General features: G+C 41.5%; 1 protein-coding gene across 2 annotated transcripts in view; it reads right to left on the bottom strand.

Annotated features, from left to right (window-relative positions):
- SLC7A14 (solute carrier family 7 member 14) overlaps positions 1–24728 on the bottom strand; it is a 140277-nt gene that overhangs the window by 3950 nt on the left and 111599 nt on the right. Inside the window, exon 8 of one of the 2 annotated variants that reach the window (XM_082393992.1) lies at positions 1538–14859. The exons of the other annotated variant lie outside the window; for it this stretch is intronic. Within the exon in view, the coding sequence (XP_082250118.1) occupies positions 14537–14859 (323 nt within the window). The 3' untranslated portion in view covers positions 1538–14536. Of the gene's footprint in view, positions 1–1537; positions 14860–24728 lie in introns of those variants that run through there. 2 annotated transcript variants of the gene reach the window in all.

The following is a 24728-nucleotide window of genomic DNA, read 5'->3' as shown; positions in this document are numbered from 1 at the left end:
GTCTTCCTTGATGCCTTTCAGTTGTTTTTTCAAACTAATCAGGTAGGTTGCATGTTTTTATTTCTAAAAAATTGTTTGAAAACCCATAGAGACTCTCTGTAAAATTTCTTAATCAGATTTTAAAATTAAAAATTTTCTATATGTACAGTAGACCTGTTTTTATATTTGATACATATTATTTTCAGTAAGAAAATCACATACATGTCCAAACATCTTTTTTCAAAATGATCTCTCCATTGCACTAATTTCCTTCAAAAAACAATTGCTTTCTCATGAATTGTATAAGATCATAGATTAACAATGTTTATTTTGTTTTAAATCCTTGTCAGATAGCAAACTTTTGTACTTTTTAGCTTCACTGTTTTTGCTGCAAAGGCTGTTTTATGGTTTCTTTGCAGGAGTCTTTTTAGATGACTAGCTCTTTCTGTGAGGTTAGTTTGGTAAAAACAGATAATGCAATCTATAAATCCACTTAAATAGGTATTTGTATTATACAAACTATCATAACTTGAATGAAATAGTGAGGGTGGTGCTGTCTACCCTCCATCATTGAAGAGGGTCCTCTGGCCTCAGGAGCTCTTGAAGACCCAGATGATCATTAGACCCTCAGAGGAATGGTCTGATGAATATGTGGCTCAATAGATCCATAATAAGCTCCATAATACAATACAATACAAATCAAATTATGCATTGTACTTAACACTGAAAATATTATTATAACAATGTTAATATATCTTAATCGACATATTATATTAATACTTTAATATATACTATAATCAGTACATTATACTATATATTAATATTATATAATATTATACTGAATATAAGGCTTAATTTTGTTCTTAATTTTTAGATTAAAAATATTTTAGAAAAATAGTTCTAATATTATATTTTTCGTATTTTTTGGAGGCTTCTGATCTATAGCAGGAGAGAGACATATAAACAAATAACTGTATTCAACATGTAAATGAAAAAATAAAAATGCTATGGGATCATGTGGTCGGGACGGAGAGGGTAGGGCAGAGGTTAAATTCCAGAAACTCAGAGAGGAGATACATTTGAGAGGAACTTGAAGGATGAATAGGAGACTGCTGAGTGGACAAGGGGGTAAATGACATTCAAGAAGACACAGGAAGACAGGAGAGTGTGCCCAGGAAACCCCGAGGAGTCTTCTGTGGTCCGAATATCGGACCTCGGGGAGAGTTAGACACGCGACTGGAGAGATGGACGGGGTTCAGGCAGTGAAGGGCTTCGTTCTGTGGCAAGTGGGAGCCACTGGAGATTTGAAGTAGAGGAATGACCTCAGTGAAGGATGTATTTCATTTATAAATCATGAACAGTATGCACATTTTGAAAATAATTACACTTTTGGCAGATGTGGGTGAAATTCTGTTCAATCTAATTTAACAAATAATTATTGACCATATTCTGTGTGACAGGCAGTATCCCCAAGGCAACACAAAGGTATAATGGTGCATATTTTACTTGGTAGAAGGATTAAACTGAACATTTACAACTAAATACACACATATCTGCATTTATCCTTTAGCTTTGTGATGTCTCTTTGATACCCTTGACATTCGGAACAAATTAACACTGGTATTTAATACTTAACAATACATATGTGAGCCAAGTATCCAAGCTTATGAACTCCACTTGAGTATGGATTCCGTCTGCTGAAGGAATATAAGCATCCTACATTTACATGTGCCAATGTAGAGAGAGAAATCTGTCTACGGTATGGCTTTGAGATTCTATTATTTGTGTCGTTGGTTGGGAAGACTTGCCAAGGTGCCTTGTTGGTTTGCCATTTAGGATGTGGCAAATATTTGAAAAGGCCCTTATGTCATAAGGAATAAACATTAATTACATTGTATCTTTGAAAATAAAAATAAAACGTATTTTGAAGAACATTTGCAAAGAACAGAAAATCATAAAGAAGAAAATGCAAAACCACCCCAGTCAGACTTCTCAGAGGTAACAATGGTTAATACTTTATATAATCTCCTAAATATTTTTTATATGCATATATAAAATATATACATTTTCAAAACGAAAGACATTGTATGTAACCTTTGCATCTTACTTTAAAAATTTAATATAATTAGTGAATATTTTCATGTCATGAAACATTCTTTGAAGACATTTTTATATGACTGTGCAGTACTGAGTTCTAAAGTTACACTATAATTTATTTAAACAACTTCCAGTTTGGGACATTAGGTTGATTCCAATTTTTTGGTATTTTTTCCCGTAATTACAGAGGTATTCTTTGGCATAGATCTTTGACCATATCTCTGATTATCTATTTTCGTAGGATCAATTTCTGAAAAGATCTGAAATCTGTCAGAGAGGTGAACTGTCGAATATTTAAACAGAGTGATTGAAATTGTTCTTTACTTTGGCAAAATCATAGGGAGGGCCTCTGGATGATGAGAGAATACTTCTATTCATCCATTCCTTCAACAAGTATTCATTGAATGCCTCCTCATCCCAGGCTCTGCACTAGGTGCCAAGGTGCAGCAGGAAGCAAGAAAGATGTGTTCACTGCACTCATGGCAGTGATCTGGAAAGTTAGAAATCATGGGTCAACTTCTTGTTTACAGATGAGGAAACAGGGGAAGCAGCTTGCCCAGTTTTACCTAGCTGGCTGTGGAGAGACAGGATTGGAATACAGGTTTCTCTCTTGCAGTTCAAGCCTCTTTGCCCCCCACCAGCCATCTCTCCCCTCAGTGTGATCTTGAGGGCATCAGATCAGGGCTGGTTTATGGTGTCTTCTGTATTTAGATCTAACTCTTGGCAAGGTTGTCAAGTGAATGGGGCCATGTGTGTCTTTGGGGCCCTGGCCTCCCCCTTCTGTGCCATTTCCCCTCCTGGAGTCCCCTAATCCTTTCTCAGGCATCCAGAGACCTCATAATCTTTTCTCATGACTTGTGAAAACCTGCTTTCTGGGAAGGAACTGATATCAGTCACTCATATGTCAATGTGGATGAATTAAGACACTGTGTTTCTTCTTGCAAGGGGCGTTAACTGTGAAGGCATCTGAAGATCTCTTTCTTATTGAGGAATGCCAGACCTTGTTTCCAGGGGAGGCATTTTGGGTATCAGGGAGCACAGAGGGTCCTCCGCTGGTCCTCAAAGCTCACAGCGCACCTTCCCGCACACCATTTCCACCATAGCTGCTTAGCCCAATCTCCTCTTCCTTAAGTACAAGGTCAACACGGCTGGGCAAGAAAGCTGAGGACATTGTATCCACATCTTGAACTTATTTCCAGCATATTAAAGGGGCTGCTTCGAACACAGAGCTTCAGAGAACAGGGAAACCCATTGCTAGGAAACTCCCTTCCCCCTCCCCACCTGCCCTGTGAGGAGTGTCTCCTCTAGGCAAGAAATTCAATTACAGTCTTCCAGTCACCAGAACTGAATTTGGATGGACTATTTCCTCTTTGGATTCTGTTCCAAATTGTATTCCTGTTGCTGGGTTTGAAGTTCATTAGTGTCACAAATCATCTGTATTTCCCTTCTCTGGAGGAAAGCCTGCCACAGGGCTTATCCTGTCCAGTTAATTGACTTCCAGAGGGCTCATCCCTTCCTGAAAGCACCCTAAATGGCTCTGATGGGTAAGCATCAGGCTTACACATATATGAAATAAAAGCTTGGAGAATTCAAACTTCTAGGTCATAGAAATGCGGGTGTGAGTTTTTTTTCTCTCTGAGCATCATAGCTTAGAGTTTTTCTTGACTTGATTGAGGCCAATATGAGAATGCAAGGAACTTATCCTCAGGTAGATGCATGTGGGCTAAGGAGAGGAAGGGAACTTGACACAGAAAATACTCTCATTGCCAGTCAGTGAACTGCTAATAGTTGGAAATAACATGTGCAAAAGCTGTGAATTTAATGTTTGTCAACTTAATGTTTGGGATATAGGGATTTCTTAAATTTCTAATGGGGTATTTAATTTTTAAAATGGTTTTGAGTTACAGACTAAGGAGAAGATGCCTCTAAAACAGCTTCAGTACTCTGAATAACCTTTTAATTTTTTTTCAATTTTTGGAATTATGGTAAAATATACATAACATAAAATTTACTGTACTAGCCATTTTTAGGAGTACAGTTCAGTGGTATTAAGTACATTCATATTGTTGTGCAAATATCAACCCCATCCTCTCCCAAACTCAAACAGAACCTCTATACCCATTAAACAATAAGTTTGCACTCTCCCCTCCCCCAGCCCCTGGCAACCTCCATTCTTCTTACTGTCTCTATGATTTTGACTACTCTAGGTACCTCATATAAGTGGAGTCATATAGTATTTGTCTCTTTGTGACTGGCTTATTTCACTTAGCATAATGTCCTCCATGTTGCAGCATGTGTCAGAATTGTATTCCTTTTTAAGGCTGAATAATATTCTACAGTATGTAGAGACCACATTTTCTTTATTCATTCATTCATTGATGGACATTTGGGTTTCCTTCATGTTTTAGCCATGGTGAGTAATGCTGCTATGAACAAATACCTTCGAGAATCTACTTTCATTATTTTTGGATATATGCCTAGAAGTGGAATTGTTGGATCATATGGTAGTTCTATCTTTAATACTTTGGGGAATTGCCAAGCTGTTTTCCACAGCAGCTGCATCATTTTACTTTCTCACTAACAGTGCACAAGTGTTCCTTTTCCCCACATAGTCGCCAGTAGTTGTTATTAAATAACATTTCAACTTTAAGACCCATGTAATGAGGTTGTATTTTGGTATATCAACTCAATTATTTTTGATCCTGATAATCCCTAGTTCCAGGTTGCCCTGTGACTCTTCTTGGATACTATTTGTAAACAGGCAAATGGGCAACCCTCCCACCAGTAAGAGTAAATTACAAGGCTTATTGCCCCCAGGAAGGAGGATAATATGTAGGGGAATCCTTGGCAGATGGAAAAAAGAGTGGAAAGCCAGCCCCTGATGGTCTTGCTGGATGATGGAGAGAGGAGGAGAAATAGAGGTAAGACGGAGAGGGACAAATACCTGTGCAGGCTTTCCCCGCTCTGTGTGCAGGGGTGTGATAGGAGTGAGAACACCTGAAAACATCAGAAGGGTTATGGTATATTTAGCTGGAAAGGATATAAGCCATGGTGTGCTTATAAATGTTTAATAGCTCTCTGGAAAAAAACCAAAAAAACAAAAACCAATCCTGATTTTGCAGCATGTGCCAATTTGCAGAGTGTAAATACTTCCACCGTGGCTGATTTCAGTCTATCAATGTGAACTCATTGAACATGGAGCTGGGAAGAAATGTGTAATAGCATATCATTATATAGTAATTCCCCCATACAGATGTAACAGTTGTAAATAACCTCAAGAGCATAGATAATGGTTACATGTAATAAAATAATTAGTTTTGAGTATTTATCACATTTATTTTTAATATAACTAATTGTAAGTTTGTAGAAGTTAAGTGTTAATAATGGTTGTTTCAGAGAGGAAAACATAGGAAGAACACTCTTTGACATAAATCACAGCAAGATCTTTTTTGACCCAGCTCCTAGAGTAATGGAAATAAAAACAAAAATAACAAATAGGACCTAATGAAACTTAAAAGCTTTTGCACAGCAAAGGAAACTACAAACAAGATGAAAAGACAACCTGTAGAATGGGAGAAAATATTTGCAAACGAATCAACAGACAAAGGATTAACCTCCAAAATATATAAACAGCTCATGCAGCTCAATATTAAAAAAGCAAACAACCCAATCCAAAAATGGGCAGAAGACCTAAATAGACATTTCTCCAAAGTAGACATACAGATGGCCAAGAGGCACATGAAAAGCTGCTCAACATCACTAATTATTAGAGAAATGCAAATCAAAACTACAATGAGGTATCACCTCAAACCAGTTAGAATGGGCATCATCAGAAAGTCTACAAACAACAAATACTGGAGAGGGTGTGGAGAAAAGGGAACCCTCTTGCACTGTTGGTGGGAATGTAAATTGATACAGCCCCTATGGAGAACAGTATGGAGGTTTCTTAAAAAACTAAAGATAGAATTACCATACGACCCAGCAATCCCACTACTGGGCATATACCCAGAGAAAACCATAATTCAAAAAGACACATGCACCCCATTGTTCATTGCAGCACTATTTACAATAGCCAGGACATGGAAGCAACCTAAATGTCCATCAACAGGTGAATGGATAAAGAAGATGTGGCACATATATATACAATGGAATATTACTCAGTCATATGAAGGAATGAAATTGAGTCATTTGTAGAGACCTGGATGGATCTAGAGACTGTCATACAGAGTGAAGTAAGTCAGAAAGAGAAAAACAAATATCGTATATTAATGCATATATGTGGAACCTAGAAAAATGGTACAGATGAACCGGTTTGCAGGGCAGAAATAGAGACACAGATGTAGAGAACAAACGTATGGACACCAAGGGGGAAAGCGCAGGGGGGCGGGGGTGGTGGTGGTGGGATGAATTGGGAGATTGGGATTGACATATATACACTAATATGTATAAAATGGATAACTAATAAGAACCTGCTGTATAAAAAAATAAATAAAATAAAATTCAAAAAAAATAATAATGGTTGTTTCAGGAACGGACTCACAAAAGTCACGGAAAGTTCATCATTCTCATGTGCAGGCTGCTGCACACCACTGGCTGTAAGCCTCCGTGAACACAGCCCAGAAATGATGGTGCATCATTAGTGAAGGGAGTGGCTGCTACTTGAGCCCCAGGTGGTGCTCCTGGTTCCCCAGGCCCAGAGGGTATGTGGGGTGGGGTGCAGTGGGTTCTAATGTGGAAATGCTGAGGCCTCAGTGGACCAGCAAAGGCCTGGAGTCCGTATGAAGAGGCATCAATGTGCAGAAACTTTTCTGGAGTTAAATGCATGTGGGCTAAGGAGAAGAAAGGCCTATGGACTTTGGAAATGAATGTCATCATGAAACCCCCATGGCCAGTCGTTCTTCAGTGGTCATCTGTCCAGGGAGCCGTCCCGGTAACCATTCTTCAGCAGCGTCCATTAAGGGTCCAGAACACCCTAGTTCTCATCTGCACCCCAACTCCCCCCTCTTTGGAGATCTCATAGGCTCTGTTCCCAGATGCCATTTGGGAGAGAAGCAAGGGGGAGGAAGGGAGGGAATCCAGAAGATGGAGAATTTATCCCAAAGAGACTAGATCATCTAAAAAGAGGCCAAACTGGAAGGCAACTGTGATTCCATAAATTAATATGTTTAAAGTTCGTTTTTCTCTCCCCTGCCATCCAGGGGGGTGAACCTTTGCAAGGGAGATTAAGGAGTTGTAGGATAAAGACATGGCAGGTTCTTCGCATCTCACGTAGTGTGGGCAATATGTGACCCTGATACGCCCCTCTACCTTTTCTCCAGGTGTCACTACCTGTGCCATCAAAAAGTAAAATAAATGAATGCTACTGTCATTAATTGGGTTTGAGACTATAGGCAGGTAATGTTCCTGCAATTTGTCCAAAAAATGAAGGAGGACAATGACTCGAATGTTCCGTGGTGCTGAGGGTGGAGTGGTGTGTGGCTGTGACTGGGAGCTGGAACTGGGAATGGGGTAACTCATGAGGCACCGTAGTGAGCAGGGTCCCAGGGAGAGCCCTGTACCTTGTTGGAGGAAAATGGTGAGAGGGAGACGGAATCACGTCACGTTCTCCCAAGAGTCTGCTAAAGCGGAATTTTAGTTTCTTCACAGAAGTAAAGTGAACTTTATAAGGTAGGATGGCACTTGCTTCAAATTTAAATTTTAATAGTCGATTAGCTGTCATTTTTAAAATATTTTTATTCTGAAAACGAATTTTCCACAATAATGCAATTAGTTCCAAAAAATGAGCTCATTTATCTGGCTTTTCTACAAAGGACAATTGAAACATTTAAGGCAAGATTCACTTATTCATCTCCATTTTAGGATGGAAAGAAAGTAGCAGACTTCAGATACTGGTTAAGGTAACAAAATATGGGAAAGCTCCTTTTTCTTTTCTTTTTTCTATTGGTCATCTCCTGTGTAAGAGCTTTACATTATTATGGATATTTTATAGTAAGACACTTGTTTCTGACTCTCTTTATAAACCCATTTTTAAATTTAAAGGCACACAATAAAGCTTTATGCATTTATTAAAATATACACATTTTGGTAAATTTAGAATTTTCCCTTAGTGTCTTAATAAATCAATATATTGTCAACATCACAGTCATTTAAAAATAAAACACACTTCATAACATAGCTGCATATTATTTCTTTCTTCATGACACTACACACCCCATTGTACAGTGCACCAATGGGAATTAGGAACCACAAAACAAACTTTAACAAATACAGCAAGCTCATACCAGAAAAAAAAAAAAAAAAAAAAAAAAAAAAAGCAGAGAACAACACCAGAAGTTACCATCTGCAAAAAAGCAAGTTGTAGCTCTCAAGGACCAAACAAAAATGAAACACGTTAGTAAAATTTACAAGCTGTATTTATAACTTTGGATATGAATTAAACAGTAACGTTTCTTTTCCACAGTGAGAAAAGCTAGAATGTGAGTCCTGGTTAGATGGTGTGCCTATATGGGATGAGGACTATAGCTGCTCTTTAAAAGACCTGCAGCCCCTTCTATCAGCCCAGATGGTTGAGGTATTTATGCGCCATCGTAGCATTAACTGTGTTTTCGCTTTGGAAGGTGGGTGTTTATGATTTCCAGGGTAGAGTCTAGCCTCTGGAAGCGTGAGTGAATGAGACAAAGTACCTGCAACTGCCACGACCAATTAGTAGTAGATGTACAAGGAGCGGCCTTCTCAGAATGAACATAGTCCTTCATAGTCTTCACTTCCTGGGAAATTCACATGACGCACAATTCCCGTTAGTCAATGCCACCAATGTCAATGTCAGGAAAACGGGAAAAAAAAGCACAGAGGGAGTCCCTAATGACAAAATCCAGGCTGCCCCGGTTTCCTAGTTCTAATATCAAGCCATTTTCTTTCCTTATTGTATCGGAATGCACTAAATGTTCTCATAGAATAAGAAATTACAGCTACCTGCCTTCAGAAGACTTCAAGCCCAAAGCTGTCTTTGCGAAGGCCCTATGTGAATTTTGTAACTCCATGCACGTAGCATACTGTTTAATGATTTCTAACACTATTTTAGCTGATGCTACAGAATATATGTTCACTTTTGATGGTCTTCAAAACTTCCACTAATCCCCTTTGGGCTTTAAGTCCTAAAAAACGAAAACATTTTCTTAGAGAAGTAGTGATGGCACAAGGCAAGTGCCTAGGTATTTCAGAACGACGAGTGAGTTACTCAAGCCGGGCAAGAAGAGGAAAGCCTTTAAGAAACGAAGTTGCTCCTGAGGGGGGAAAAATTACAAGAGCCTCTCCTCAAAAGTCTTAGAGACAATAAAAGTAGACACAGGACTAACAAATTTGTACACGAAAGGGGCTTTCTGCTACCCATCACCGTTCCAGTTGAGAAATACAAACTCCTTTGGGGAACCAGCATCCAACTTCCCGCTTGCGGCGGGACCTGCGGGTTGGGATGCCGTCCTGCGCTTGCGCGTTGGGATGCTGTCCTGCGCTTGCGCGTTGTTTCCTTACACATTATTGGTTCTTTCACGGCGGCGCCACCACTGGTTACCCGTTGGCGCCTCTCTTTGCCAGTAGGCAAAGGGGTCCTCAGCGTGCGGGAGGTGCATGCATATGGGAGAAACTGAGTCTCCGTGGAAATTTGAGATAGAAAAACCTTCCTGGACAAGTCTTGTTCTAAACGCCATGGAGTGCGAATGCCACGAGGCGAATTTGGAGGGCGGCGAATTTGCTCCGCCCTTTCCTCCAGCATAAGAAGTTAAGCTGGTCTTCGGAGTGCGCGCTAGCTCGAGGGCTTAAATCCCAGCGTGGACTGTTAACTGCCGCCAGGACTCGGTGAGTTGACCCCAGCTGTGGCTTCAGACACATTCTGACATCTCCACCCAACAAGACATTCTAATCTGAGACACAGAATTAGTAAACGTGTGGGTGACCCTCAGTGGGCTTCCACTGACATCTCGGCCCTGCTAAAATCTAGTGGGAAAGGGGACAGCAATTTCCTCTAGTCTTTTAGACAGATTCTCAAACTCCTGTAGCTTCTCTTCATAATGCGGAGAAGAGGTGGCCCCTTGTAAAGTAGATTTAAAAGTGGGATGTAAAGGAGTTCAAGCTCATCAACTCTTTTCATAATGGGGGAAAGACATTTCTTTGAAGGAGTTTGTGCTTTGTTTCCCCAATATTACTAGGTTTATATCCTGACCAACCCACAGGTTCTAGAGAAAGATGGATTATTAAATTCAACAACCTTTCCCCCCCTGTTCATTAAAGAGGCTCATCATGACCATTATGTTGACATTTGATTAGCTATTAGTTTGTTACTAAGAAGTAGAACTGGATTCTTGACCTAATTCTATCATTCCTTTCCTTTCACAAAGTGGCTTTACACTCAAGTTGAGTAAAATCTTGAGCTGCGGTTTTACTGTTCAGGTTAGATAGATACAAAATGTTGTTAGGTTTGGTTGTTTAAATTTACTGTTGAAAATTTTAAAGTGGCTGGGAATAACTTTGTGTTGTCTGTCCACATGTTAAATGACTATACTTCTCCTAAGTTGATGAAATCAGACAGGATTTCAAAGGAAGAATCATACATTGTTTTAAGTATGGATATTTTCCCCCTTTAGGTATGTTAAATCAACTTGGGAGTGTGTATGTAATTTATTAGCTCCTTGCTAGGCAGATGAAGCCACTGCCCCAGCTTCTTAAAGTCCAGCCTTCCCTGATTCATACTTTCATCATTTCCTCACCCAAGGAGAGCCAGCCAGCTCAGTTCAACATTCACGTCTATCTGTGCGTGAGCCCTGACTTGCCTTCTAAGCATTATTTCCTACAGTTCTAAATGCAAATCATGTGCTCCTGTCAAACTAGCTTCTTGCTTTCCCTTGAAGGAGGCACAGTAGAAATTATTCGTTAGGAGACAGCTGTTAGCCACAGTCTACACCTTACTCATGCTGATCCTGCATCTGGCAGGCATCTCCCTCATTTCTACCTGGCAAAATTCTCCCCATCCCACAAGGCTCAACTCTATGGGCTGCATTCTCTATCATCTTTCCAATGGAGGGAGGTCTCTTCGATATTTGAACCACTACAGCACATAATAAGCTCTCCACAAAAAAATTGTTGAATAAATGATATTTCCTTTTCCTTTCATTCATCCATCCACCCATCCATCTGATCATCAGATATTTATTGAACATCCACTATATGCCAGGCACACGTAGTTGGTAAAATCTAGCTCTGAAGCTTATCTGTGGGTTTCAGTGATCTGTGGTATTGCAATTCTCTGCCCTCATGGGGAAGGATTTATTCTTATCATCCAGGAATACTTCTTGTTGTCATTACCAACAATTCCATTATTTCCTAAGTTGCCTCCTCATTGGCAGATCTAGCAATGCATGTCCAGGTTCTGCATTTGTGCACTAAATACACGTCTAGCCTTGTCTTATCCTTTCTACTTCTATTTTTATTTGCCTCAGTTCCTCACTTAATCTTTTTGTATTATATGTATTTTTATAGCCACCTGAAATCCTCTTGAAATGAAGCAGAGTGCTAATAAAGAGCATACAATTTAAAAAAATCAAGTAATTGCCTCCAAATCATAAATCCACATGATGAAATCTCACTGAAAGAGCTCTTGCTACAGAGGATTCAGTAAAATATAGGTCTTTCTTGGACTCTGTTCAAGGGGCTAAGTTTCTGAGGTAATTATAGGGTGATCTTACTTATAACGTGGTCCCACAAATATGGTCTTAAGAAAATTAATTAGGAAACGCTACTATAATCATTCTAGTGGCTAATGGTATTTGAAAACTGCATTGTGAAATCTAGGACTGTTTCACAGAGGCTGGGAAACATGAGGGAAAAACATGTCTATTTATCTTGAAAAACTTTTTCTATCATATTGACTAATTTTTTTTAAAAGCCAAGGTCACTGGTGAAATGACTGATCAACTTTAGAGCAATAACGAGAGCAAAGCTTAAAAAAATATACAGATGCTACTGGTGAGAAATGACTCCTGAAATGAGAGTGATTTAGAGAAGGCCTTCCAGAAATCAGTACCAACGGGGTTTACCAAAGCATGCCTTCTCTCTTCTCATGCTGCAGAAACTGCATACGTCTGCCACCAGACAATGGTTACGCTAATACCTACACCTTACTAGTAAAAGGAAGCTCTTTCACTCACGTTAAGATTTTGTTATTTTTGCATTCATATTTCTCTTTGAACACTTTTAAGGAATACAGCCCCATCCCATCTGTCTGGATGTGTCTCAAGTTTAACAGATCATATTTAAACTAGGCAGATTTGTTGAGTCCTAAGACCAGTTCGAAACTTCGTTTTCACAAAAATTACTGATAGCGAATTTAATCCCCAAGGATGTATTTCACACACCAGGCACTGTATCTTTATGGTTAATCTTAGGCGAGAGAAAAATGGCATTGCCAAGCATTGCATTAAAAGGAAAAAATGACCTCAGGAAACCAGAGCTCTAAACACTTAATATAGAGGAATGAAAAAGAAGATCTGGAAACAGTAATTATTCGAATTTAAATGGCATACATTGGCTATGGGTGGGATATGCAGTTTATTTAAAAAACTAGTTTCAGTTGATCTTTTAAAAAATATTATGTTAAAGCCCAGGGCATCAACCAAGAGGACTTGTCAGGTTCGGTTGTTTTATCTACATTTATCAGGCTCTGGTGCTCCTCGTTCCCTGGGCTGTGAGCCTCCAAGGACAGATGTTACATTTCTTTTTATTCGCATTGCTTAAGACTTGGTACATTCTTGATCAGTGTTAGTTTTGCATAAAAATGTGCTTTTGCCTCCTGTTTATAATCCTGAAACATGCCAAGGTGGCACAAACCTCAACCTTTAAGAAAGAATAGACTTAAACATTAGTTGATGTTCTGGAAAACTTTTGGCATAACTCTAGATCCAGGAGACAGAGAGAGCAAAGAATTTGCTATTGCGCCTCCCTTTCAGGAAATTCTCACAAAGATTTTAGCTTGATCCAAATTGTGCCTTCACATACATGCGTGCACATCTCAAGGCAGTGTTGGAATCCCTGTAACCCAGGACTAGAATGCATAGACCATGTGTTTTTTTCTTGTTGCAAATGTTCTCTTCCAGCTTCTTTCTGAAAAAATACCTTTAAGAGCCCCTCTATGGCCCAGATTTAGACCGTACCAGATTTTTCTCTGGCTTCAGTGAAACTACTTTGGGAAATAAAAGGACAAATACGCATCTAAAAGTGAGCTACTCCAGAGGAATAAGGTTCAGAAGTGAAATGTGATCTCATGGAATGCAGTTACTAAGTAGCTGTGCTTCAGTATTTTTGTTTTCAGAGCAGCACCCACCAATCAAGTGGTTGCATATCTCAGAAAACTACAGAATTTATAGTTTTAGAAATCTGAAGTAGAGTTTGCAATGTGATCTCAGTGGCTGGGTCACTTCTCCTTGTAAAGCTTTTTTATCTGATCATAAAACAAACAGCCTACTTCTTCAAGGCATATTAGTGCCATGAAATCATGCTCCTACTTTGCCCTCTTTCATCATATCAGCAGGAGCTTAGAGTCTGGTATAAGAGAAGGCATGACAGAGAGTTAATTTTTGCCAATGCCCTTCTGGCTTTCACTGCAAGAGATGGTTATTCAGTTGTTGTTGTTTTTTTTCTGGCCATTTAAGTAGAGCTTTGATGGTGATTCTCACCATATTATTGGGTCTGCATGACTGCTTTATGGTGAGTCTGAAATCTTTGGGGTCATGGTCTCAGAGTCCCTGACCTTTGCTGTGTCCTAAAGTTCTAGTTGGGAGATTGTGAGAACCTTGGCGAAGAACAAGAGGCATGCATCCCCATGAATTTGTTTTTGTGAGATTTCAGGACAAAATGTGGCTTGCTGAGGGAGTGCCACTTGCCGCCTGGCCTCAGGGAGCAGCTCTCAGCCCAGCATGCTGAGAACAGAGCTTTTGCCCTTGTGGTCTCAGGTGGTTGAAATGCTGCCTTGTGCCCACCCCTGCCTGCTTTGGCACATCTCCAGGAGGAGCTGCAGCCTCAGTGTGGTCCAAGAAGTTTACTCCCTGCTTCTTGGGGCCTTAGTAAGAAGCGAAAAGATTCAACCAGCAAAGCAAAGGCCTGGGAAACGTTTGCTGCCATCAGCTCTGATGGTTGCACCTAGGATAGAACTTCTTGTAGCTTCTTGTTTAGTTTTTTTGTTTTTTGTTTTTGTTTTTTACAAGGGGACCAGCTATGGGACCTGGGTTAAGCCCTTGGACAGAACTATCCTGAAGAGCAGAACTGGCAAATGACAGGCTATGACTGGGGACTGACTTTGGGGAAGCCTGGGTTTTTGAAATGAGAGCCAAAGACGTTTCCACCTTCTAGCCCACAGGTTAAGTTACTGAAAATAAATCACCGTCATTTCTACACATTTCTTGTGTGTTTGCTCCTACTCTGGAGAGTAATCTAACTCATCATTGGCAATCAGGGCCTCTGAGTTCTGTTTGTGTTTGCTTTTGCTCTTCGCCTTGCTACTCGTCTGGGTGTTTGCCTGTGCATCTGACATCTGCTGGTAATAGAAGCCTTTGTCTTCGGCAGGCCCGCCCCAGTTCTCCTGGCTCTCGCCCTCTGTGGCATAGGAGAAACCTTCTTCCACTGAGAAGGGGTCGTCCACGTCGTAACGCTGGTACGTGCTTTGGTGCAGGGCTTCTTCTCGGGCGCTGATTTCCAGGGTGCTGTTCCAGATGCCGTACCCAAAATAAATGAGCATACCTGTAGGCGGGAGGGGGGGGAAGCACAGGTGGGATAAAAGCAGTTGCTTTAGGATCCACGGGTCAGGCAGGGAGCTCACTCTCAATCGTGAAAGCAGAGCTGGTGCTGGATGTGTTTTCTTTGGTCTACACAGTGTATTGAAAAGACCCGAATTAGATGCCATTTAAAAATTGGGAGATCTTGCATTAAGCAACCCATATTTACAGCTTCCCCTAAAAAAGTCAGAAGGACTGACAACGCTGTACCCACATTCCGATATGGAGACGTTTGGCTGGAGGTGAGAACTGGCTGCCTCTTTAGTTAGGATAGGGGCTCTTGAGGTCACCTCAGTCCCCCCTCCCCTGTTAACATCTAGCTCACTGTACTCAAGTAGGTGCTAGCCAGGAATTTGCATTTTCTACTCTGGATTAAATAGTTACGGATCACCAGCAGTGTATTCCCAACCTTCTCATAGCATCTTATTATCCCATACCTGCACTTAGGGACTCCATCTTTTATTTCACCACGTAGCAACATGCATATATGATCCTACGATTTACTTTGCCATTTTTCACTCACCAAAGTCATAATACATTACTGCCACTCAGCTGTCCACTTTCCTTTGTGGACTCTCACAGTGTCTAGTGCATGCCACTGTTTCGGCCCTTAGAATATCTGTTGTGTGCTTATCTGCCCAGGGTGGTTCTATTTTATAGACTCTGCAGAAAACTGGCACTTAATGTTTGTTGAAGGAATGAATGAGAACTCCTGATAAGCATGCAGTGTCCAGTGCATCTTCTCATTCCAAGCCAAGGAAAGAAACCTGCCTTCCTAGTTAACACGTAGCATTAATATGGGCTAATGTTTCATTTCTATTAGAATTTTTAAGAAAAGATATATGAAAATAGTTTGAGAGGCCCCATTTTCTACCTTGAAAAGCCCACGAAGGCTCAGGGCCTGGAACGCTGAGAACCATAGCCTTGGAGGCCATGGGGCGTGATGGTTAAGAGTGTGAGGTCTGGGTTCAAATCATGCCTCCGTCACTATTAGCTGTGTAACCCTGGACCAGTTACTGAGCCTCTTTGTGCCTCAGCTTTCTCTTCTATGAAACCATGAGAGTATTGTACCTATACCTTGGGGTTGCTGTGAGGAGGAAACGAGATAAGCAGTGGTTCTCAACCCTGGCTGCACCTGGAGGGTCACCTGGGGAGTTTTTGCACAATCCTGATACCTGAGCCTCACCCTCTAGAGATTCTGATTTAATTGGTCTGCAGTGTGACCCAAGCATAGGTGTTTTTTAAGCTTCACAGGTGATTCCAGTGGTCAGCCAAGGCTGAGAACCCCTGAGATCAGGAACATTAAAGCTCCTGATGTGGGAATTCCCTGGCGGTCCAGTGGTTAGGACTCTGTACTTTCACTGTCACGGGCCCGGGTTCGATCCCTGGTCAGGGAACTAAGATCCCACAAACTGCGTGGGGCGTGGCCAGAAAAAAAAACAAACAAAAAAACAACTCCTGATGCGCACGCTTCGCTGCCAACTTTGGCCATTTTGTGGCCTGGCCGCTGGGAGCCCCTCACTTATGCACCCTCCTTCCAGGCCCCAACGCCCTCTTCTCAGTGGCACTAGTCTCGTTGACTTTGCTAACCCTGTGGGCATCTGCTGGGCTGTTTGCTTAGAACCACAAGGTGAAGCCTGCTTTCCGCTCTGGTGCTTGAGGTATCCTACTTCCTTTTGAATTTGCAGTGTGTCTTTTTAAGCTTAGATTTCTCTCCCCCCCCCCATCCCCCAGTGAAATCAACTTTACAGGAGCCAAAGTAAACAGAGATTTATAGTCCTAATTGGTAATAAATCCTGGAGTTAATCATTTGCAGATGTAGCTATTCTCAAATAGCGACTTCATTTTTCCTGAGCATGGATCTTTACTCTTTCTTGTCTGGGGGTGGGTGTGGCCGTGGGGGATAGTTATTATCCTTGTGTAGAACAAGGCACCAAACTGAGGCCTCTTTTAAAAGGGCCAGCATGCTGCTGCTTGGAGAATGCCTCTGTTGGAAGCATGTTTGTTTCAGGAGACTGAGTTTATCGTCAGGCACACACCTCCTTATGCCCAATTTTTCTTTCTTGCTATCTTTTCTCTTAGACATACAGGCAGGTGCCAAAGCTGCCTTCTCCTTCAACTTGGTATCTATTACATCAATTCTTTCCTCTTTGATCCCCTTCTCGGATCCTATTTATAAGCATGTTATTTCCCTACTAAACTTACTACCATTTTTTCTTTCCCCCTTTGCCCCTAGCTTCTCTCTTCTGTACTATACGGGTCATCATTCGAGCACTGGTTTGACATCTATTCTGACAAACCTTCCCCTGTCCCCACCAAGTATTGGGGTGTCAGGTAGATCAGTTTATGGGAATTCTCTGGGAGCCTTGGTGTGATTACTCATAGAATCATAGATATTTAGAGCTGGAAAAGAGTCTATGTCATTTACCTATTTGAATACCTTAATTTTACAGATGAAGAAATGGAGGCTGGGAACGACTAAGTCACTTGCCTGGGTCTGTGAGGGACAGCAGCAGCATTCCATGAGGGTAGAGAGAAGGCTCTAGCTTATTCAGCTCTTCACACCCCCTCCCCTGCTGCGTTATAGACTGTGCCTAGTGCAAAAATATTCAGTACAAGGTTAGGTTCTATCTGGGGAGTGGCTGGGCCTGGAAGGAACACGAGTATGGATGTGTGTGTGTGTGTGTGTGTGTGTGTTAGTACGCAAATGTGTCGTCTGTGATTACTTTGGGAAAGCAATCCATGGAAACCTACCACATAAATATTTATGGGCCTTCTAATGTTTGTTCTGAGCCCCCTACAGTTTCAAAGGTGTGTCACTTTGTCTTCAAAAATACATTTCAAATATGAGTGCTGTGAACCAAGAATCGACTGTGTGCATTGGCCTGACAGCATGAATAGCTGACTTGGGCAAATGCGTTCTCCTAGGGCTTGGCGTTCTGTCTGCCTTTTTCCTTCTCCCTGGCCCTTGAATCAGTTCAGGAAAAGTGGTGTGAGGCAGAGAAGGACTGGAGAAAAGGAAGAATGGAGGGGGACAAAGGAACAGAGGGGAACAAATGAGCGGGGGTGGAGAGAAGAGAGAAACATGTATTACCATCTGTCACACATAAACAAGGGCTTTGTGTTGGAGGAGTAAACAGAGCTGCTAAAAGCCTCCTGTGTAGAAGCAGGGTGTTTTGTTTCTGCTCCTTTTTTCAGTTGGCTTAGAGAACGAAGCATGAGGTCGTTTCTGAAAAATCTGTGGGGAGCTTCTGGGAATCCTGAATCATCTGAACAAAACTTGACACAACCCCTCTGGGTGCTGAGGTCCTACAGTGATGCATCCTTTATGTCACACCTTTCTCCCAAGGAACGCAAACTGTTCTACAAATGTTGTCTTGTTTAGACTCCTCCTGGCCTGTTTCAGAATGGGGTGTGTGTGTGTGTGTGTGTAGGTTAAGGTTATGTGCGTTTCACAGACAGGAAACTGCGGCACAGGACGAAATACAGGACTTTGCACAGCTACACAGTCGGTGTTTAGATAGTGTTCGGACTGTGGATCCTTCCGGGTCCTCCATGTCCTAATCCAGGCTGCTTCCAATTGTTATTTCTCCCACCTACCAGGGGTGGCTGGGAGGTATAGACTGATTGGAAACAATTTTGCTGAACTTTACTTTTGAAGAATTTAAAACATAAAGAAGTGGAGAGAATAGTATAAAAAAGCCTATGTGTTCATCGCTAGCCCGCTCCCTCCCGACACCCACTCCCCTACCACTTTCTCTTTAGATTATTTTGAAACAAATCCCTTTCATCCTGTTTCATCTGTAAATGTTTCAGTATGTATCTGTAAAATAGACTCCTTTAAAAACCTTAACTTAGTATCATTATCACATCTAAAAACTGATAATAATTCCTTAATATCGAGCTTCCCTGGTGGTGCAGTGGTTGAGAATCCGCCTACCAATTCAGGGGACATGGGGCCCTGGTCCGGGAAGATCCCATATGCCGCGGAGCAACTAAGCCCGTGCGCCACAACTACTGAGCCTGTGCTCTAGAGCCCGCGGGCCACAGCTACTGAAGCCCTCACGCCACAACTACTGAAGCCCGTGTGCCTAGAGCCCATGCTCCGCAACAAGAGAAGCCACCGCAATGTGAAGCCCGCGCACCGCAGCAAAGAGTAGCTCCCGCTCGCCACAACTAAAAAGAAAGCCCGCGTGCAGCAACAAAGACCCAGTGCAGCCAAAAATACATAAAGAAATAAATTTATAAAAAAAAAGAAATTTATTTAAAAAATTCCTTAATATCCTCTGATATCTAGCAGCATTAAAATTTCCCCAAATTATTATGTTTGGATAAACTCTTCACTTTTTGAAGCTATATACTTATTGCAGTGATGCTGTCATTGCTTGAAATAGTTTTTGGGTCCTGTCATTTAGGTTGTCACTGGGATTGGGTTTACTCTTTTGTAAACCCTTACAGATGGCAAAGTTTTATCTTTTGAAAGTAGATTTGCTTTTAGCATAAGCCAGAAGTCATTTGGAACCAAGCCTCAAGAATAAGATGGCTGATTGATAAATAATATTACTTATTCTATTTGGGTACTTAGTTCTCCAGTTCCATAAAAACTTAGATCCACTGCTTTGTAGTTATACATCTGATATCTGAATGAATGAAAGGCAGGTGTGATGTTAAAAATCAGAAGGGAATCAGCTTTTGTGTTGCAGCAGGGTCTTGGAGGCCCCCCTGCTGGGCTGGAGTTATTGTTTTAGTTGCTGGATCGTGGAGGGGAGGAAGCACGCAAGGCATTGACTAGTTAGCAGCCGGCACAGACGTGTTGCAATATTTTAACAGCAGACACGGCTGTACTGGGCACCCAGTAATGGCAGTGAGTCCCGTGAGAGGCTGTTTGCGCTGAAGGGACGTATTCAAAGGGAGGCTCTGGCTTCTTTTCCGGACAGAAGTTCCCGGGTGGGGAATATGCCTGCCATATTGTCTTCATCTTGTCTAGCCTGAGAGGTTCGGGCTAGACAAGATGAAGAATCATGCCTTCAGCAATTGAACAGGCTTTCTTTATGTAACAGAATACCTTGTGATCAGAAGGCCCTTTATACAAACACACTTCCTCGTCCATCATCCCAGAGAAGTTAAGAAGTGTGCAATATGCAGGGATTGAAATGGCACCAGAACTCACATCTCTTGAGTCTAAATGGAGGGCTGCTCCCATCCTACCCAGGGGCTTCCAGAGAGCTTTTCGGGACGCCAAGTTGCCTTCACGAGTTCAGGGCACCTCAGTGTCAGCTGGCGAAACACCTACTTACTCCACTTGTCTCGGTCCATCCTGTGCAAATTAAGCAAATGACCACAAACCTACAAGTGAGAGGGGTAGGGGTAGGGGGTCCTCTGAATCATATGGGAGAAATGCCGAACAAAAACTCAATGCTGAAAAGAGCCTGGGTGACCTGGGTCTAGGCAGATTTCTAATCCTGCAGGAACAAGCTCAGGTTATGAAGAAGGTCCCTGACCTCTGGAGTCCCCCAGGAGCTTCCTGTCCTCTGAACATGGCTCCATGCTCAGGGCCAAAAGAGGTGGGCCACTGACCTCAGGCTGGGTGGAGCAGCCTCTTCCTGGGGCACGATTTCCAGCAGGAAGCTCTGCCCGCTGAAGATAACGATGCGCTTTGTTATGCCCGGAGGCTTTTTTATTTTTACTACTCTGGGATCAGCTTTCCAAAACAGACACTTGCCAATGCAGAAATGAAGATGGTAATGAGAAGGTGGCCTCCCATCCAGCACAATCCCCACCAGCTCCCACTCTGCTGGTTATTTTTTAAATACTCACAAGCCCTGTTGATTGAAATAACAGTAAGTTTTATTTAATATGGTGTGGCCAGGAAGAGCAGGCTCAGGATGGAATGGGGACCCGGGGAGCTTCTCTTCTGGCCCTGCAGCTGATCTAACATAAAGTCGCATTCTTTATGCCTCAGTTTACCACCCGCAAAATGGAACTGGAGACCCTCATGTTATTTGTTGAGTATAATGGCTGTGAGACAGAATGCAATCTTGTTTAAAGACATATTAAGAAGTCCAGTAATCCAAGCCTGCAGTTCCACCTCTAACTCAACAGAACCCCAAGGGAAATATGTCTGTGTGTCCACTGAAAACATGTACAAGAATGTTCGTAGCAGCTCTGCTCCTAACAGCCCTGACTGGAAACATGCTAAATATCTATGGACACCAGGATGGATAAATACATTGTGGTATATCAACACAGTGGAATGCTAGACAGCAAGGAGAATGAACTAAATGAACTAAAACTACAAGCACAGGTCGGATGAATCTCACAAATGTAATGCTGAGGGAAAGAAGCCCATCACACACTCTTTCACAGCGCTGTCTGTTAAGGGTGCACGGCACACACCCGCTCCAGGGCCTTCCACTGCCATGGTCTCCTCTCCCTTCATTCTCAGCCAGGTGTCTCCCTGTGTAGCCCAGCACCTCTGCCAGCAGGCAGCCTCAGCTGCTGAACGATTCACCTCCTCCCTCCCTCCCTTTTGGAATCACCCTGGCCCTGTGGCCATCCTCACTCTGGCCTCCATGATTTTTGTTGCTCTTCTGAGCATGATTTTGATGTTGAAGCTGCCAGTTGTTTTCTTGTTTCCTACAAGGAGAATTTCAAACTTATTTATGGGACATATCATCAGGAATTTGTTTATCTTGGTGCCCTCTCAGGTCGAATTCATGGCCCCCTTCTCTCCCTCCTCTTCCCTTCATCACAGTGGCTGCTTTGGGTCAGTTTCCAATAGGATTTCAGTTGAGAGCTCAGGCAAAGACCGTAAAGTATGCCTTCTCTTTGGGATAGTGATGGTTTAGTACAGGATTTATGAGGTCCATTGCCCAAATCACAAGTCCTATCTGTTCTCTAAAGCTATAGACGGTAATTTGTTTTCCTCAGAGGGACTGAAAAAATTCCAGGTGAAAACTTGACAGACTCCAGAGTAAGGGCGCCCACAGCTGGTCTAACAGATGATTCATTTACAGTAAAGGCCCACAGGGACCAGTAGACCTGACACATGCCTGGAAAATACCATTGTATAGTGTTCTTACTGGTCCCTCCTAGTTTCATATTCCCTGAACCTCTGCCCAACCCCTGAGGTATTCCTTTACAAAACTGCATCATCGAAGAGAAAAGGTAGATGAAGGCCGCTTTGTGTTCATTTTGTTGGGGATTATTAAACATTTGCTATTTGTGTTATTTCTCTTGTCAAAAGGAAGATAAACAAGTGCTGGGTGTCTAGTTAGGACCGTGCCTCGTTTCTCGCTGTGAATTGTGCTCTTCTCAAGGTCAAAAGCTTAGCAAAACATTGTCACAAAAATGCTGTAATTAAGATTCATTTAGAGAAATTTGGATAAAAAAATGTGTTTAAGAAGATTATCAACTTATGACTCAGCCTAACCATGTAAATCTTTTTAAAAAGTAGCAGAAGTTTCTTAAGCTCCATTTAGAAATCTCTCTACTATTCTCCCCGGGAAACTTATATTATGAATAGAGAGATTAAGAAGAATAATCTGGCATTTTGGAGGCTCAGATGTTTAGAGATGGGATATTTATTCTACAAGATAGTTAAAACATTTACAAGCCAATTTGGGGTTGTGGGATGGATATACTTTATATATCCAAAAATAGGGAGTTTTGTAATTAAATTATCTGCCCTTCTTATTCTTCTCTCTAGATCAGTGGCTCTCAAATTTGAGCATGCATCAGAATTACCTGGGGGGCTTGTTAAAATCTAAATTGCCCTCAGAGATTCTGATTCTGTCTGTAGGTCTGGGATGGGCTCTGAAATTGCATTTCTAACTAGTTTCCACATAATATTGATGCTGCTGGTCTGGGACCACACTTTGAGAACCACTGTTCTAGATCATTGTAAACCTGGCTGCACATTAAAATTACCTAAGAGAGCTTTAAAAATACCCAATAGTTGGCCATACCAGACCAATTGAATCAGAACATCTCTGTGAGGGGATCCTGGTCATAGAATGTTTCAGAAGCAACTCTCACGATTCTGTTGTGTAGTCAAGGTTGAGGATCTTTGTTCTAGGTGAAACTTACTTATATTCCAGCCTTCAAAGATCATGATACCAAAGCAGTTAATAGCTAGCAGTTGGGTGCTTCTTAAACTGCAGGCTTCATTGCCCTCTGTCTGGCCAGCCCAAGCTGCAGGGTGGCCTCCTTACATGCCAAGGAGTATCAGTTTCTGGAGCTAGTTTGAAGTTTGTGCTATCAGCAAGATTACAAAAGGTTCTCTGGGAGTTTTCTTCTGCCTCATAACTGGGAAGGCAGCCTGAGTCAGAACAGGTTCATGTTGTACTTTGGCATGTGATAGCTAGTCTGGGAGACAATGAATCATTCTAGCTTTTTAAAAGAAAGGCAGCAAAACAATATTTCTTACTGCTTTCTCTGATATTTTCTTATTTAAGCCCCAGACAGCAACTAGGTCAAGGCTAAAAGAATTATCTGCATTTTTACAGATGAGAAAACTGAGGCCCAAAGGAGTTAAGTGAACTTCCCAAGGTCACAAGGAAGTGGCAGAGCTGTGATTGAACTTGGGGCTGTCTGACTCCAAAGGCAATATATGCAAATCAATCAATGTGATAGACCATATTAACAAATTGAAGAATAAAAACCATAAGATCATCTCAATAGATGCAGAACAAGCTTTCGACAAAATTCAACACCCATTTACGATAAAAACTCTCCAGAAAGTGGGTATAGAGGGAACCTACCTCAACATAATATAGACCACGTATGACGAACCCACAGCAAACATTATTCTCAATGGTGAAAAACTGAAAGCATTTCCTCTAAAATCAGGAACAAGACTAGGCTATCCACTCTCGCCACTATTATTCAACATAGTTTTGGAAGTCCTAGCCATGGCAATCACAGAAGAAAAAGAAATAAAAGGAATCCAAACTGGCAAAGAAGAAGTAAAACTGTCACTGTTTGTAGATGACATTATGCTATATATAGAAAATCCTAAAGATGCCACCAGAAAACCACTAGAGCTAATCAATGAACTTAATAAACTCACAGGACACAAAATTAATACACAGAAATCTCTTGCACTCCTATACATTGAAAATGAAAATTCAGAAAGAGAAATTAAGGAAACAATCCCATTTACCACTGCAACAAAAGAATAAAATACCTAGGAATAAACCTACCTAAGGAGGCAAAAGACCTGTATGCAAAAAACTATGATACTGATGAAAGAAATCAAAGATGACACAAACAGATGGAGAGATATACCATGTTCTTGGATTGGAAGAATCAACATTGTGAAAATGACTATACTACCCAAAGCAATCTACAGATTCAGTGCAATTGCTGTCAAATTACCAACAGCATTTTTCACAGAACTAGAACAAAAAATTTTACAATTTGTATGGAAACACAAAAGACTTCGAGTAGCAAAAGCAATCTTCAGAAAAAAAAAAGAAAAAAAACAGAGCTGGAGGAATCAGGCTCCCTGATTTCAGGCTCTACTACAGGGCTACAGTAATCAAGACAGTATGGTACTGGCACAAAACAGAAATATAGATCAGTGGAACAAGCTAGAAAGCCCAGAGATAAACCCACACACATATGGTTACCTTATCTTTGACAAAGGAGGCAAGAATATACAATGGAGCAAAGACAGCCTCTTCAATAAGTGGAGCTGGGGAAACTGGACAGCTACATGTAAAAGAATGAAATTGAACACTTCCTAACACCATACACAAAAGTAAACTCAAAATGGATTAAAGACCTAAATGTAAGGCCAGACACTATAAAACTCTTAGAGGAAAACATAGG

This window comes from Balaenoptera borealis (assembly GCF_965194805.1).
Source record: "Balaenoptera borealis genome assembly, chromosome: 5".
In the NCBI taxonomy this organism is placed as follows: domain Eukaryota; kingdom Metazoa; phylum Chordata; class Mammalia; order Artiodactyla; family Balaenopteridae; genus Balaenoptera; species Balaenoptera borealis.
The sequence above is the reverse complement of the archived record's forward strand: the minus strand, read 5'-3'. Positions and strand labels throughout refer to the sequence as shown.